The sequence below is a fragment of the Erigeron canadensis genome, chromosome 4 (assembly GCF_010389155.1).
Source record: "Erigeron canadensis isolate Cc75 chromosome 4, C_canadensis_v1, whole genome shotgun sequence".
Classification (NCBI taxonomy): domain Eukaryota; kingdom Viridiplantae; phylum Streptophyta; class Magnoliopsida; order Asterales; family Asteraceae; genus Erigeron; species Erigeron canadensis.
Window position 1 is genome coordinate 3257125 of NC_057764.1, and position 12890 is coordinate 3270014.

General features: G+C 35.1%; 1 protein-coding gene across 1 annotated transcript; it reads right to left on the reverse strand.

Annotated features, from left to right (window-relative positions):
- Positions 1 to 1552: 1552 nt before the first annotated feature.
- Positions 1553 to 9626, reverse strand: LOC122596645 (DExH-box ATP-dependent RNA helicase DExH9). Its single transcript, XM_043769257.1, has 14 exons — positions 9191 to 9626; positions 7688 to 7888; positions 7388 to 7606; positions 6567 to 6896; positions 6023 to 6127; positions 5824 to 5934; positions 5458 to 5708; positions 5196 to 5319; positions 4773 to 5055; positions 4528 to 4682; positions 3930 to 4079; positions 3616 to 3848; positions 2707 to 2971; positions 1553 to 2014 (listed from the first exon to the last, which is right to left on the reverse strand). The coding sequence occupies exons 1-14, from the start codon at positions 9473 to 9475 to the stop codon at positions 1736 to 1738; spliced, it is 2991 nt and encodes a 996-aa protein (XP_043625192.1). The 5' UTR covers positions 9476 to 9626; the 3' UTR covers positions 1553 to 1735.
- Positions 9627 to 12890: the final 3264 nt, after the last annotated feature.

A 12890-nucleotide genomic window follows, 5' to 3' on the forward strand; every position in this document is an offset into this window, starting at 1 on the left:
CTTCTGGCTTCTTCATGTATTAAGAAAGGGGTCCACAAATATCATTTATAGTTCCTTATCATCGTCATCAGCAACATAGAATAATAAGTGGCTTCACTTTGTGTCTAATGTATTCTCCAGTACCCAACTGGTTTTTAGTTGAGTTATATAATATGACCAAGGATACATCACTGGAGAACTTTCTAATAATGTAAAACAAGGAGAGAAAGGGGGGTGGTCAAGTGTTTGGAGGTGTAACAATCTATTGCATGCTGGCCGGAGATGAAATCTTTGTACGCATACTAGCTTTATGATTTTTATCATAAAGATGTAGGGAAGTAGGGAAGTAGAGGAATGTTGTGTGAACCTTATATATGACGATGAAGTAGAACATGTCGAGGAAATGAAGGGAAGGACAATAAGGTTTTCAGTGAATATAATGATGATGACGAAATAATAAGATGGAGTGATAAAGTGGATAATGATATATCTGATTATGTTCATTCTGGCATGGAATATCGCTTCGGAAACCATATAAACAGGGTTTATGATAGAGGATTACTCTTGGTGAACACTGGAAGACCTCTGGATGGAAGATCTCTGAAGCAGGAAGGGGAGAGCGAAATGGACTCGCAACCTATGTCTATATATAGGCCAATGAAAATTAATTGACGTCTCAATGAAAATCCCCACAATGATCACCAGTCTCGGTGTCTAAATATTAGTTGTCTGAATGTATCTATTTTGCAATTTGGGTTTTCTTGCATTTCAAACTTATCGAAAATTGCATTTTATTCGAAAGTAACCACTTGTTGAAAGTCATATCACATAATTAATCTTCTCTCTTCTTGTTTTTCTATGGCAAAAGTATTGATCTTCTAAGTTACTTTTATACAAATGTTCAATATGATTTTGAAAAACAATTTTACTCAGCTTAAGTGCAAAACCTTAGGCGGATTAGTAGATGCAAATTCAATCAGATCAAGCACGCCGAGGGGAATAAGAGAGATCCGGAGACAAGACATGGCACTCTATGGGTCGGTCTATCTTGCTTTGGGAAAGGCGTGCCCCCTGCACTCATATATATACAACAGAAAGCAACTTATTTGATCCTCTCCAAGGGACTGATTCAGCTTTCTACCTCAAGACAACTGTTCTATCTATTTGAAAGATGAAACATAGACATCAGCCTCAATCTATATCTCAAAACATGAATCAGCTTCGCAAAAATACACTATATACAATGTGGTAAGATGCTTCAAAACATACAACGGACTAATCACCTCTCATAAGTCATAAATAATGTCTGCCTGAACATTGCATTAGTCGTGCTTGTTAGAATCCTTGCACTCTTCTCTCTTCTTTTATGATATAATGTACAATTGACCAAAAATCTTACATCTACCATACTAAAGCCGTAACCTGACTTCCAGGACAGTGATCATAGATTTGTTAATCCAATGGTTCACATTATCTTGTACTGGGGACTGGGTTTCTATTCCTTCGCTTCTTCCATAAGACCATAAACTTTGTTGTCATTATCAAATTCAATGAATGAATAAAAAAGTAAACATGGTAAATTGGTAATTGATTCATTAATTTATAAGATTCATCTTCAATACAAAACATATTATTTAATAAAATAGGTATATATGATACAAATAACAACTCAAAGAATGAACTTAGCTATTTGAAAGGTATTTTCTACCTACCTAAAGTTATCAGACCACACAAGTGGGGATTGATATACCCATGTCTACAAGTAGAGAGAGGCTGCAAACACAATATCCCTCTTGATCTTGGAAACGGCTTCTTCAAACTTGGCTTCAAGTTCAACTTCCCCAACTGATTTTGCGGCTAAGATTAACTGCTGGAGAATTTCTTCCATTCTCCTGATACCTCTGATCAAACTGCCTTCAAACACTGGTGTGATTTCCATGATCTCATAAAACTTGGACCCTTTTGCCCATGAATAAACGGCCTCCATAATATCCGGCCTGAATGAACTCACAAAACTTTCTACATCAATTTCCACCTGTCAGAAACAAATCAATGAATCTTAACTCACTTTATTTGAATTAACGACAATGAAAGGTGAATATAAACCGACAGACAAACAAATTGGAATTTCAACATAGATTTGTAGCTAGGGAGTTCGAATAGACGAACTTTCTATGGAGGGTAATGTCCTGGTATCGACTTTGGGTCAAGATTTATCTCGAAAGGGTCTAATTAAAATTAAATAGCTTGACAAGTGAACAGGTCAACTACTCGAATGCATTAATGGGGTTGAAAGTTGCTCAGATTCTAGTTTGATTTAATACCGCCAAAATTGTTGATGTTAATGATAATATGCATAGAAAAGAAAAAGATGAGTATTGCAATTGGATAACCAATTTAACTACAAGAAATATGCTAAATCATTAAAATAAAGGAGTATTGCATTACGTTAAACCAACCAGACAAAAAAATTAGCTTCGCCATTTTCGTGGTCCAAAGAAACCCTTAGATTATCATCAAAAAAAAAAATTTTGTAAATCCAAAATAATGCTTAAAAAAGGTGATTTTTGAGCCAGATCAATTTACACAGCCTCGTTTCTCGGTGTACTAAAAAATAATCCATTACCCAACCCGCATGGCACCTCTAAAAGTTGCTCATATGAAAGAATTTATATATTTCATGAATCAAAAGTTGGATAATAAAAGCAAAGATGAATAGCTTGTAACCTTGCACTCTAGCTGAACTGTAGCAATTCTTCGTGCAGTATCTTGCAATTGTGTGTAAAGCATGTCCAGCTCTTCCCTGGGCTTTTGAGCATCCTGAAGCTTCTCTTGCCACACAAAACAAGATAAAAGAGATACCATTTCTTCTATCTTAATGTCTTTGAATACACCATTAAACATAAGTTCTGTTAGCACCAATTCATCGGCACTGCTAATTTCACAGGCAACTTTCCCCTTCAATTCCACAACATCCTCTCTAGTCACAAATCTGCATCAGATAGCATATAATCTTAATTCTTGACAGAATATGCAAATGGGTTTTCTTGATTAGGCAATTTAACCGTTTACTTGTGAGCGGGTTTATTTGTGTTATATTTTATCTCCAACGGACCAAACAGGTAACATTCAACAAATAAACTTAAAATTTTGGTCCAATGAATTAGGATATTAAATGCTGAAAACCTCCTATATCAATCTACCCAAGAAAAAAAAATTAACATCCAACAAATGATATTATCTACCCCTCTGGGATCATGCTCAATAATCTATTTTTTTATAAAAAGGTGCAAATACCTGACAAAAAGTGTTGCAGGCCAACATGACCTGACCAATTCAACTACATCCATTGGGGGACACAGAATAGAGTCGATAGCAAAAAAAAAAAAGGCACCAACCATAGACTTCAGTTCCCATCAATTGAAATCCATAGTCGCTACAACAATGACACTGTTATCCCACCTACTTAACCCATGCATCCTTCCCCTTTTAACACATCTAACTAACATATTTCTAAGAAACGTATGATCAATTATGTGCAGGCACTTTAGGAAATGCAGGCCATGTGGCTCTCAGTTAAATTTTTTTTTTACCAATAACAAAATAGATATAAGCTTTAAGAATAAGTAGCTTTACCCTAGTCTCCTTAAAACTCTTTTCCTTGCTTTGAGTTCATCTTTAAAGGCCAGAGCAGAGGTAGACCGCATTGAACTCTTGATCGTTTTTATTTGGGCAGTAATTTCCTTCTTCTTGTGCAATACTTTAAGCTTCTGCTCAATAAGTGGAGACTTTGCAACTTCATGCTTCTCAAACAAGTTCTCTAGAGCCTCAATCTTGCGGACTGCCTTCCTGTAAGACCCACTTTGGACCTATCATATATAAGATGACATGAGAACATGTTGACAAATTGGAACTAAAAAGCTGCAAAAGCAAAGTAAAAAAAATGCAACCTTCATGTCTTCTTCTGGGTCTAAGAGGGGTATCCCTTGTTTAGAAAATCTTGAGAGAACTTCAGACACCTTTTTCAAAGTATTTTCTCGATTTTCCAATGGCAAAAGATCCTTCGCAATTATGAGACGGACACTACTCAAGCTATCTATCTGTTTGTATACAAAACGGGAATCAGAATTTGGTTCATGTAATGATCAATGAATAATTCAATGTTTATTACAGAGCAAATAAAAAGATATCCAGTAACATTAGCATGAAGAATAACTAACAATCACAAAAACTAGAAGGGTTATTTTTAAACAAAATTCAACTCAATATGGTATGTGTCGTGGTATTACGATTATGGCAAAATGAAGTTGCAATGATCAATTTTTTATGTTTTAGTTATGCAGATTCTGCTTATGGTACCCCCGCAACTTAATCACCTATACGTGTGTATTGCGAAAAGATTGAACAAAAGGCCCAAACTCGTAGAAAGTCCGCCTTCGATTTCTAACATCTTCATATACTTGGAAGGTGAGCTTCAAGGAAATTTTTAGAACTAAAACTAAAGGAGCGCTAGATGCGATTATCTGGGAATACTAAGACAAAGCTTACCTGCGAAACAGGAACAGAAACAACTACAGGTTCCCCGGGCTCCTTCAGCGGAACAATCTTGATTGTTTTCTTTGAAAGTTCGTCTCTAGATACTGCACATCTTGTAAGTATATCCACAGTGTAGGTTGCATCTTCTGGACTTTTATTTATATCATCTGAATTACATAGACACAAACATATATTAGCTATTTGCCACTTCAAAAATTAATCCAGGAATTAAAAAACTAAAATAAATATGTGCGAACCTTCTGAAAGACCCTTTACCCTTTGAAAGTTGACTATAACACCCCATGTTACATGATCCTCAATTGAAAAGGCTAGAGTGCTTTCATCATTACTTACACAACGAACGCATACAAGCCTGCCTGGCTGCAAAAATGGCAAGCAGTACTTGGGAGAAAAAATGATGTCCCGGACATCCTTCTTAAAGCTTCTATATTGCTGCAACAAAGAGTAGTAATTTTCTAAACTCTTCTCTTCTTCAATATGAATTGAATCCTTTTCCTCCTGAAGAGCCTTCATTTGTTTCTTCAAAACATAAATATACATACGCACTATTAGAGGTGGTAATTTCAATCTACTTATGAATAGGTGAATTCTGAATATATCTAAACTCTAACTGGTCAAACAAGTAAACACAAACAAATACGCCAAAAAAGATAGCCAACCTCAAGGTCAGGAATGGCTCGGTCTGCTTGGAATTGATAGAATGAGTTCCGAAGCAAATTTTCTGGATCTCCATCTTCAGATCGTAGTTGATTCAAAAGCATGTTATAGCTTAAATGGAAAGCACTGGAAAGGTCAACAATGAAAAGTCAGCTCAGGCTGAAAAGAATAGAAGTCAGCACCATGAACAATGCATCCGTTCAATTTAGCCACAAATCCACTAGTACGCATTTGACCATCATTTCATTAGTAAGAAATGCAAACCTGTTCAAACAATCAGCACTTCCTTTGACCATCATCTTAGCAGTGGATGGTTCCAACTTCTCATCAACCATAAGAATACACACACCACGATCGTCTATTCCTCGACGCCCCGCACGCCCACTCATCTGTATATACTCCCCACTTGATAACCATCTAAACTTATCACCGTCAAACTTGCGAACATTTGAAAAAACAACTGTTTTTGCAGGCATATTAAGACCTATGCTGAATGTCTCTGTGGCAAACAAGCACTGATACGACATGATTCAATATATACAGCTTATAAAATCTCAAAGTATATACTAATATAGGCAAATGCATTATAAAGTAAAATGGATAAAGGTATTCTGAAGTTCCCATCCACACCTTGATTAGACCTTCTTGGAATAATATTTCGATGACTTCCTTCAATATGGGCAGCAAACCAGAATGATGCACACCTATTCCCCGCTTCAAGAGGGGGAGCATATTTGACACCTGTCAAAGCCAAAAAATAGGAATCACAACCATTAACCCCACATACATGTAAAAAAACAAGTCCATGCAGTTGTTAACATTATCATGCCTGGGGTAGCTTCTTATCATCATCCGATAACATGTCCATGGCACTCCAAAAGATAGTCTCAGTGTTCACTTTCTCGTCATCCTCATTTAGATCCATCTTTGCCATCTACAGGATATTTTGAGATAAGAAATTGTAAGCTTGGCCAATATAGTAACTACATGTGCAAAGAGCCAAAGACCATATAGTTAAGTGTTCGAGTAGTCCAGTAGGTTATGTACCAAGTCAAAAGAATAACTTCGGTACAGGTCAGTTTTTGGTGACCCACAACAGATTTTTTTTAAAACTTTGACTTTCGTAAATGATTGGTGTGCTAAATATATATCTGCCAAACTCTTTAAAGAAAAAAAAGATTCAGGAGGTTGTATGCATTAACAATAATACATATTGATCAAATTTTAGAGCAGTTTGTGATGAAGCCATGCATAACCTGACAATCCATTGATAGCTGAACTTGGCAAAACTAGCTCCTCTATATTAACAGCATAAAAGCCTTGAAAACGATCAAAAACACTACCACAATAAAATCCAAATAAAAGGCATGTACCTGCATTGCAAGGAATTCACATTCCCTTTTACTGAAGCTAAAGATTATGACAGGGTCATATTGGCGTTGAATAATCATCTTGACCATCTTAAATATGTCACTATCTTCACCAGCTCTACCATTCACCAACCCCTTCTGCCATTTGCCACTATCTTTCTTCTCGTTGGCGGGAACAAGGGCGTTTAAAGCTTTTTGAAAACTATCCTCACGAAATTTTCCCTTTTCATCGACCACCAAGTATAAACCATCGCCACCAGTAGGAAAAAGGTAATGCTGAAGAGGCGTTGGCCGATAATCCGTATAAACAATATGACAAGGTTGCTGATGAACCTGCAACATAGGTTATCACGTTCACTTAGCAATGGGACGTACTAATTTTCCTAACATATCCTCCTACTAATCCTCCTAAAGCTACAACCTCATGACACACGTAATCCACTAATTTTATATCATGAAATGATTTTATCGTGTAGTGATCTTGTTGTTAGGATGATTATTAAAAGGTCATTTTAGGAGGTCATATCATGACTCATTAGCAATAGAAAATCTATCTTATATTCAACAATATTATGACGAAAATTATAAATGATGTCAATGCAAGCATGGAAAAAAGAAATCCAATAATTCTATCTCATCACATGATTTTACCATGTAGTGATCTTGTTCTTAGGATGATTATTAGAAGATTATTTTAGAAGGACATATCATGACTCATTAGCAATAGAAAAATCTATCTTATATTCAACAATAATATGATGAGAATAATAAATGATGTCAAGGCAAGCATGGAAAAACGAAAGGACATTGCTTGGCTGGCTCACCTTTGCAACCCAGTCAGCAAACTCCTTAGCATTTGGAACAGTAGCTGAAAGGAACACAAACCGAGCATTTTTCGGGGCCATAACAATACTCTCTTCCCAAACCACACCTCTTTCTCTATCACGCATATAATGTACCTCATCAAATATGATCCATGCCACCTCCCTTGTGAGCTCTGATCCTTTGTACTGCATACTACGCCAGATTTCTGTGGTCATTACCTAAAAGATCTTCAAAATTTAGAAAGAAAAGAAAAAGAGATGATTTGACTCAGTATGATATAGACAGCATTAAAGAATTACCAAGCAAGAAGCATTGGGATCAATAGTAACATCCCCGGTCATCAAACCAACATCTGAGAACTCTTCTTTAAACTCTCTATACTTTTGGTTACTCAGTGCCTTTATAGGAGAAGTGTATATCACTCTTTGCTTATTCTTCAGCGACATTGCAATAGCATACGATGCCACGACAGTTTTCCCAGCTGACGTATGGGCTGATACCTTAAACAATGAAAATAAACCAGAAGAATGTATTACAGTTCTGAAAAATGTAGACATAATAATACCTCATTGCACACCAATAAAACACATACGTCATATACTTCCAATATTGCTATCAAGCAAACCAAATTATTAATTCTTAATTCGGATATGTAGGATATCATAGCATTATGCTCAATCACATTAACTGTATGATTAAGAACAAAGAATCATATGAAGCTGCTCTTCCTACTTTAAGTCAAACTACAACAATTTTAAAGTTCCAGTTCACTACGAGTAAAATTTTCCTCCTTTTTATACTTTTTTCTAAGGTAACGATCATCTTAGATCGAGTAGTAGTTCCTTTAACTCTCTAGGTTCCCAATTACCAAGTCAGAAAGTTTTTAAGCAGTTACTGCATATCCAGTTACGCTTCAACTTCACAACTTATATAGATTCTACTATTCTATAAAAAGAAACCAAAAAAAAACACAGATACCATTCAAAAGTTACGTTCTCTAGAGACTTAAATCATATACATACACAAAACACATATATCTGTAAGTTCGGTAAACCAATGTATTATGTTGACATATAACCATAATTGTCTTTGACGGGCCATTCTGTAACTCTGGCGAGAAAATCCGTTAACCAGAAACACTCTTCCCCTTGACTGTTGTAAGTCGTCGGGTCCTGAAGCAGAATAGCATACACAAGCATGCACTCAGCACAAACTAAACCTTGACCTTACTAATAGGACATTAACTAAAATCACCAAACATACAAGTATACAACTTTCTAACAAACAGATACTACAACAATCAAATTAAACAAAAATGTATCGTATTAGCGTTTCATAACTACTGGCTTTTACTTCGAAATTATAAGTGTAATCCTTTGCTTAACACAAAAGTAAACAATCTCAGATATAGTACCCTTGCAGACCCATATCAAATTAATTAAAACAAATGCAAAATATTTAACTAGTCATTTTTTGTTAGAAAGTCAATATATTCAGTAATTACTAACGAAAAGAGTATATTACAAGATATACTACTTTAGTATAATATCAAAACCTGTCTCCCCTCTCTTACACCAAAAACCACACCGTTTGAAACTTCGAATTTGGAAAAACCAAGAAACTATCTAGAATTATCCACTAAGGGCCATGGTAACAACCCCGGTATTTCCGCGTTGAACTAAAAACCGCTACGGGCATGTTAATTTTCGATACTATAGTTACGGTATGTTACTATGTTCAGTGTAATTTATGTAAACAAAACAATAAAAGAAATTAAAAAAATAATAATAAAATTTAATTACCATAACAGATTCACCAGCATTTAAACAATGGATAGCTTCAGACTGAAAAGGGTCCAAAGTGAAAGGAAATTCCTTAGCTGGCTTCTTCTTCAATTCTTCTCCTCCTTCTTCTTCATTACTGGCTGCCACGTGGCGATTGACCACGTAATTCTGGGGATATGACACGTCATGAAGACAAGCAGTTACGCCGTCAGCAGCATCTGTGTGTTGATGTTTGTGTGGTGGAGGGGTAGCATTTGATGGGCCTTCTTCTGCTGATTTTCTTTTATTATTGTTTATTTCCATTTGAATTTTTGATTGATTTGGCGTTGAAAGAGAGGGTTATTATTAGGGTTTATGGTTAGGGGATTTGGGAAAGGAACAATAAACCCTAGTGGCAGCGGTATGGAGACAGGTTGTTAGTGGGTGGATGGTTGAATTTGGTTTAGGCTAACCGGGGGGGCAAGGTCGTGTTAAATTAAATTAAAAAGTTAATACATGTAAACAACTTTACATCAAACGATGATTTAAAGATCCGTGTTACGCGCTTCATGTTTTAAAAATATTGTTTGCATGTATTTTATAATCAGTTTTTAAATAGCTAATGAAAATTGTTTCACAAAACTATATTATTTAGCAGCTTATATATAAATAAATAAAAAAGCATAATAATAAATAGAAAAGAAGTAAAAAGTTTCAGGCCAAATAACTTGTTGTTCTACGAAGATTAAAAAGTCCCTAAAATTAAGATATTAAAGTGTTTTAATAATTATTCTAAATCCATTAGAGTAATATTCAAAACAATTCATTAGGCAAGATCTCTATTGTCTAATGCGTGTTTTGTTTAATCCCACATATGTATTTTGAAAAGTTCCAACAATATCACCTAAATATATATCAAAAGTATAAAATAAACTGACAAATCTCACCTATTTTAATCCAGCCTCAAACTTTTACCCATTTTGGCTGGGCTTTCATTAGAAAAATAAAATAAAAATGTTATCAATATCTTTGAGCCAAATAACAGTATATTCCACTAAAAAAAACGTATCCAACTATACACATTTTTCTATCACATATATGAGGGTGGCTAAAATTATGTCATTTTGTGTATCAACTTTAAAAGTTGCTATTGTGATCAAGCTATACAATTTTAGCAAGCAGGAAAAAAAATAAACAATAGAATGGAAATTTTAGTAAATTGTTGAGTTATAACACATACCAATTATTTAACTGTTTATAGTCTCCTAAGTTGCATTTATTCAAGAGATATTGTTTAAATAAAGTTAATTAGCATGCAGTTCTTCATAAGACATGGGTAACCTCCTAAATGGTTTTTACAATGCCATAGATATGTAAATCATATCTCAAACATGTGATTTACAATCTAATTATTCAAAATAAAAAATATAAACAAAAATAATAAAATCAAACACATAATAAGAAAATCAAACCACCCAACTAATGTAATTTGACTAAAAGTTAACGCAACTTAACATGTGACTGAGTTGTATCTTTTGAAGCATCTTTTCTAAAACCTCTTTTCGATACAATTCCGCTTTTAACAATGTTTATACTATTTCTAGTGCCTATAGATACAACCTCGGCAGAGACATTGAGAATACCATGATTATCTAACTTAAAGCAAACCTTCACCTTTTGAACATTTGTAGGGCCGGCGGAATGCCATAAAGATTAAACGTGCCAAGGAAGATGTTGTCATCCTTATTATGCGTATTCCCATCTATCAAACAATTCTCCACGTCCTTAACACACATTTCAAAAAAGCCGGCATTTAGCTCCTAAAACTTTGTGCGACTGAACTTTGTTCTTAAATCCACTCCATCATTGCTCTTGAATTCTCACTTAAACCCTTCTTGTTTTCCTTTTTCTTGTATTCTTGCACACAATGGTCAACCATCAACTTGCCAAAATCTTCTCCACCTAAATGGGTATTCCCACCCACGACTTCAACAGTATTATTATGCTTATATTTAGAAGAGACACGCCAAACGTACCTCCACCCATATCAAAGCTCAAAACTGTTTCTCTTTTGGGCAATATATGCATGCACTCTTATCAAGACCATATGCAATTGTGGCTGATGTTGGCTCATTGATTAACTGAATGACACTAAGGCCAGCCATCGTAGCAGAATCTTTGGTTACCTATCGTTGATTGTCATTGAAATATGCAGGGTCAGTTAGTGGCGGATCCAGAGATGTAGATGTGGGTATGCACTAGCGACAGATCTTAAAATTTTTATTGGAGGGGGCCTAGGATTTTTTTCCATCTAACGCTACAAAAATTTTTCTATCACTATATTTTGTGTATTATATTGATCGGATCGGATCAAACAATAATAACACCAATAGAGTGGTTCTAAAGCATGGAACTTATTTGTAGATATATAAAAGGCTAAAACTAAATCCACACATACTAATGAGACTAAGAGTCTGAAAGTCCAAAACTAATGCATGGGTATTCAATATATTATTATTAGGGATAAAGGCATTAGAGTTTAACCAACTATGACCAAAAGACTATGTAATGTACACATCTACTCGACTTGCTATCTAGTGTAACCAACTATGTTTTTTGGGTTATGCAATGTAAGCAACCGGCTACAAAAGGTTTCCATCCGGTTTCCATCATCATCATCATCCTTACTAGTCCAACACTCACCGGAAAAATTAAAATCGCGATAACTTTGTTTTTTTTTTCAAATTAAGACTTGAAACTACCACCAATTGACACAAATTAAGACTTCAAACTACCACCAATTGACACAAAAATTGATCCCGCACAAATCCTGACCAAAATTTTTCGAATCCAACGCTTGTTGGAAAAAATTGTGATTCGCCGAAAAATTAAAATCGCGATAACTTTGTTATTTCTTCAAATTAAGACCTGAAACTACCATCAATCGACTCAAATATTGATCCCGCACAAACCCTGAATAAGTTGAAACTACCATCAACGCTTTCAAAATCGCAACTTTAGCCCAAACCAAGATTTTGAATAAGTTGAAAGGCGCATGGCCTACAAAAATGGTAGAATACCTACTGTACAGGATGCAACAACAGTGTGTTGCACATATATGTATTATGTACATGCCTAGATTCTTCCAATATTGGATCAATGCCTCTATAGTAGGCAATTCTAGCTTAGTTATGAGTATCCTATAAACCCAAAAAGTAAAACACATACCTATGATATAAGTACATTTAAACGATATTCCATAAATAATGGATTAGTATTTAGTAATATATAAAAGACATATGCAGAGAGGCATGTTAACAGAAGTGGATAACATGTATAAATATGAATGTTTCTTAGTTAGTTTGTCTTTAAACATCCTATAGAAAAATACTCGTATTAATTTCGGTACTACAAATTGGTTTCCCCATACCGAACCGATTAGTACCGATACCGAAAATGACCCAAACTAACAACCGATACCAAAACCGAATCCCCATCGGTACCGATTTTTGGTACCGGTACCGGTGCGGTTTTGGTACTTCGATAATTTTGCTCATCCCTAGTCTTTTGTATGGATTCGGTTATGATCTTAGGGTGGGTAATGTTTTAAATGTTTATCTTCTACAAAGTTTAACGTCATTTAACAAAAGTTTTCGAAAATTCAGATATTTAAATGACGTGAGGGCATGATTTTTGTTGTTCCTTCGTAAGCTCAAATGGGCCATTAATAATAATTGGA

What these genes read in the sequence shown, in the direction of transcription:
- LOC122596645 (XM_043769257.1), bottom strand. Translation starts at nt 9,475, where the DNA reads ATGGAAATAAACAATAATAAAAGAAAATCAGCAGAAGAAGGCCCATCA. An exon ending in TCCAAGAAGGTCTAATCAAG is followed by an intron (nt 5,709 to 5,823) that starts GTGTGGATGGGA and finishes ATGTCGTATCAG; the next exon opens with TGCTTGTTTGCCACAGAGAC. An exon ending in TTTCTGTTCCTGTTTCGCAG is followed by an intron (nt 4,080 to 4,527) that starts GTAAGCTTTGTC and finishes GTATACAAACAG; the next exon opens with ATAGATAGCTTGAGTAGTGT.